Source organism: Gadus chalcogrammus, chromosome 13, assembly GCF_026213295.1.
Source record: "Gadus chalcogrammus isolate NIFS_2021 chromosome 13, NIFS_Gcha_1.0, whole genome shotgun sequence".
NCBI lineage: Eukaryota > Metazoa > Chordata > Actinopteri > Gadiformes > Gadidae > Gadus > Gadus chalcogrammus.
Genome location: NC_079424.1, coordinates 24896817 through 24901183, shown reverse-complemented (window position 1 = coordinate 24901183; position 4367 = coordinate 24896817). Strand labels below are relative to the sequence as shown.

The 4367-nt window shown below is 43.4% G+C and overlaps 1 protein-coding gene across 1 annotated transcript; it reads right to left on the bottom strand.

Annotated features, from left to right (window-relative positions):
* Positions 1-408: 408 nt before the first annotated feature.
* Positions 409-2228, bottom strand: LOC130401701 (transcription factor Sp8). The gene is made up of 2 exons (XM_056605624.1): positions 2208-2228; positions 409-1737 (listed from the first exon to the last, which is right to left on the bottom strand). Exons 1-2 carry the CDS (start codon positions 2226-2228, stop codon positions 409-411), a joined length of 1350 nt encoding a protein of 449 aa, XP_056461599.1.
* Between the last annotated feature and the right edge of the window lie 2139 nt (positions 2229-4367).

Genomic DNA, 4367 nt, shown 5'->3' with positions numbered 1-4367 from the left:
TAACTTACGAAGTAACCACAGATAGTGACTTTAACGAATAATGTCTCCTGCTCAACAATAAAGTGCCAGAGTTTGGTCTTGAAAAATATTCTATGCCAGCAGTAAACTTTACCGGCCACAAATACCGCTTCTTGACCATGGGCGTCGTCTGATGTAGGCCTACTTGATTTCGATGCCTTGATGGGAAGTGGGAACCAGTTTAACATTTTAAATTAATTCACTTGATTACAGTTCCATATTGCATAGGCCTAAGTATTTCACCGAAAGAAGATCATTGTGAAATCTGGCTATTTAGTAGTCTAATTTGATTTCTTGTCTAATTCCTCATTTTGCATATAGAAATGTCCCCGTTCCTTCAGAACATTTTAGCAAATAAAATGTTACGTTCAGTTTATTTCAATAGGCCAATTAGAGGCTGTTCATGCCTCCTACTCCAGAGTGTGCATCAGGTGGCAGCAACAGGTCGGGGGAATTGCACGGAGGGCTCCCCGGTGCGCTGTGCTCGCTGTCGGTGTCACTTCCCCGCTTCCCCCCGCTGGCCCCGGAGCCAGATCCTGCAGACCCACCGGCAGAGTGAGTTTTTACGTGTTTACTCAAGTGGTCACTTCTCATAAATCTCTTGTTGCAAACCGGACACGCGAACCTCTTCTCGCCGGTGTGTGTGCGCAAATGTCGCTGGAGCTCATCGGAGCGCGTGAATCTCTTACCACAAAAGAGCCAGTTGCACACAAACGGTCTCTCACCTGTGTGCCATCTCAAGTGAGCTTTAAGATGCGACGTTTTCCCATAAACTTTACCACAACCTGGAATGTGACAGCTATGGAGACCCTTTCTCCGGAGGCTGGCCCCCGCAGGACCCAGCCGCTCTGCCTCCTGACAGTTCGGGCAGTCGCATGTCGCTCTTCCAGAGTAGCGTCGACCAGAGGACCTCGGGGACCCCGCTAGAGGTGCAGGTGGCGCCCCGGAGAGCATAGCCCCTCCTGCCCCGCCTAAAGGAGACGGGCATGAGTCTGGATAAGAAGACAGTACCGGTTTGAAACCGTCCATGAGGTGCTGGCCGGTGGTCAACAGGTGTGGAGAGGGACTTGTGCTGAACGCGGAGTGACTTAAACTCGAGTAATCGGAATTATATCCCCCTAGAGGGGAGTGCAAGGATGTCTGGAGTCCACCTGAGTGCAGGGAGGTCTGCAGCGTGGCTCCATTCGGGTTCTGCACGTCAATCCACCCGGCGCCCACATCCCACCACGCGGACGCGCCGGTGGTACCGACCTCCCCCGTGGGGATCCCAGGGTGCGATGATTTAAACCAGGACTCGTAGGGGTGGGCGACGCTCATTCTTGGGTATATGCCCTGCAGACTGTCCACTGACGAGTGCACCTTTGAGATAAACACGGGCTGGTGACCCGACTCTTGAGTGCTGTTGGAAACCGACGCTTGGAATACGGAGTAGTCATTTCCAAAGTGGGGGCCGGACGCGGTGCCGGGCGTCAGGGAGAAGGCGCTGGATCCGGTTGACCCGTTGAAAGAGTCCGATACACCGGATCCACTGCGAGACACACCAAACCCGGAGAGGCTGGGTCCCAGGCTGCAGCTGTTGGCTCTTTTCCACGGATGGAAACCCTTTCCAAAAGATGAAGAATTATCCGAAAGGGTGGAGGGTGAAGGGCTCGGACTCCCTATTTTATTACATGTTGCAGCTAACATTGCTAAAGGAGTCGATCCCAATCTCCGTTCCTCCTGCAATAACAAAAGAGTAAGTAAGTAAATGCATATGGAGTTACGGAATATAACATTTCAATTTAAATAGAACGGACATTTGCTGCAATTTTGACAAGTGACCAAATAAAACGTTTCCCAACATAGTGCATTTTAAAATCACAAAGCCGACAGATTGCATCAATACAGGTCATTAATAGCCCCTACCTTTAGGACGAGACGACAAGAAACCAGGGAAAGTCACGAAATATTAACTAATGTACGCCAAATGGGACATCAAGGAGAACATGCAAGTGTTTTTGGGCATCGACTAGAAACTTCTCTCCCTTTTGAAGGCGAATGCTCAAATCTCCGCGTCGGGCGTTTTGAACCAGCTTACTAAAATATAAACATCGCACTGTCTTTCCTGCTGTGAATCAAAGTTATTTTAATCCACTCCGCTGGACAATAAAATGAACTAATTAGACCAGTAAGAAACTCCTTAGACTCACCCCTAGAAGTGAAGTTGCCATCACAAAAAAGTGCCCTCCTCAGAGGATCTTTTTATTTATGAATCAGAGCAGTGTTTTTTTAGAGGTTTGCAATACAATGATGTGTTCCGCCCATTCCACCACAAGTGTAGGTCCTCTCCGGCTTTGAAGTACCGCTGTGACACCGGCGACCAATCAGCTCCTCTGTACCACCACACAGCCTAATTCTAACGTGAGGTCATCAATAGACTACTTCAGACAGATCTCCAACCCCTCCGCCACCCTAATTCATAATAAAAGAACGGAAGATATTTTAAATAATAGTGAAAATAATTAAGGGAAATATAGGCCTATTGAAATGTAAAGGATATCGATTGCCATAAATGGCTTTTTGTAGCCTATACGCTGGATTTTGATTGGTTTTGGATTTGGGCATTGTTATTTTTATCCTGTTTTATACTTTCAGATATTTGCACCCCTTTTAGATGATAAACTTCCAGGGTCCTTAATAGCAGTGGCATGATTTGATCCAGGGTATCTTGTATGCAGTACAGTTAATATACACAACTATTATATCGATATAAAGGCTGTATTGTTCCAAACTAAGAACAAGGGATATTAAATTGTCTCAAACTTTTGTTTTACTGTAAATACATCCAATTATCTCGAAAGTTTTGATAGGCCTATTTGAATTAAGAGAAACAAGGAAGGATTAGCCTAGTAGTAGTGTTAGTAGTGGTATTAGCAGTAGTAGTACGACTAGGCTTAGTTGTAGTAGTAAAAGAAGAAAAATGAGAATGATAGAGGAGGAGGTGAAGGAGCAGGAGGAGAACGAGGAGGATCAGAACGAGGAAGACGATGTAGCAGAAGTTAACCAAACACAATAATGTTTAAGGCTGTAAGTAATAACAATAATAATATAATAATAATAATAAATAATAATAATAATAATAATAATAATAATAATAATAATAAGGAACCGCCCAAGCCTTCCTTACCTCCCGATTTTGGAAGGTTATGCTTAGATTGTAGGAGAAAATATTTGATTAGCCGATTGCGTTTAATTTGTGTTACCGTGCAGACACAGGCCATTGACATGGTATGCAGGCCTAAATTAATAGAGAGACATCCAGTTACATAATACGATCTCGGACATTGTCCCTGATTAGCATTCAGCCAACACAAGCATACATTTGATTTGAATTTCAAATTTAATAACGCAGGAGGTTTTTAATCATCCGCAATTGTATTTGTTTGATATTAACAGGCTTATTGACTGGGTATGTTGACCAGCTTGGTCATTACAGGACAGCGAAAAGTTAATTAAAACGACCAGCGATTATTCATCCGATCCTCCGCTCACCATGTCGCTCCTTTATTACGCACCTGATGGATGGAGCGGCTGATTAATCCCATGTTCCTCTGGACAGCGTGTTTCTGGACGACGTCCAGGATAAAAAAAAAATTAAAATCCACATCTTCGAATGTACAAAAAGGCCTATATATAGGCCTATATGAACAAAATTAATAGAAAAATAGAGTATGAAGGCTAGAAAATACTGATGACTTCAACCAAGTCAAAAATATCAATCATAGTAGGCCTACTGAAAATGTATTGCAACAAAACCGAATTTGTGATATAGTCTTTATCATGTATATATATATATATTATAATATATATATATATATATATATAGATAGATATAGATATAGATATAGGCCTAGATATAGATATATAGATATAGATATTTGTATCCTTTTAATTAGTTTTAACTGCTACTTTAGTCTTTTTTACTCGATATGTTTACACCGTTTTCGCCCCAGATAAACTGCTATTGTAAAATAGTACAATAACATTCTAATCCTGTTGATAAAGGTCTTCTTACCGTAGTCCGCCAGCAGCGGGGAGCCGCGGCTGCTCGCTGGTTGAGAGGGCGTCCCGCTGCCGGGTCTTCACCTCGGCGCACGGATTGCATCCTACTCAATAAAAAATGAAAGAATCCCATAAATAAAGACACCATGGGTTAAGGCCCATTCCTCCGTTTGTAGGACGTAGTGGTTCTGTCCACTTGTTCTCCTTAATGTGCAGGGCTACAGCCTCAGCGTTTTACTGATACATGTCAGGTCTTTTTTTTAAACCGAGAAAAGAAAAGTAGAATGGTGTTTTCCACAGATTGATAA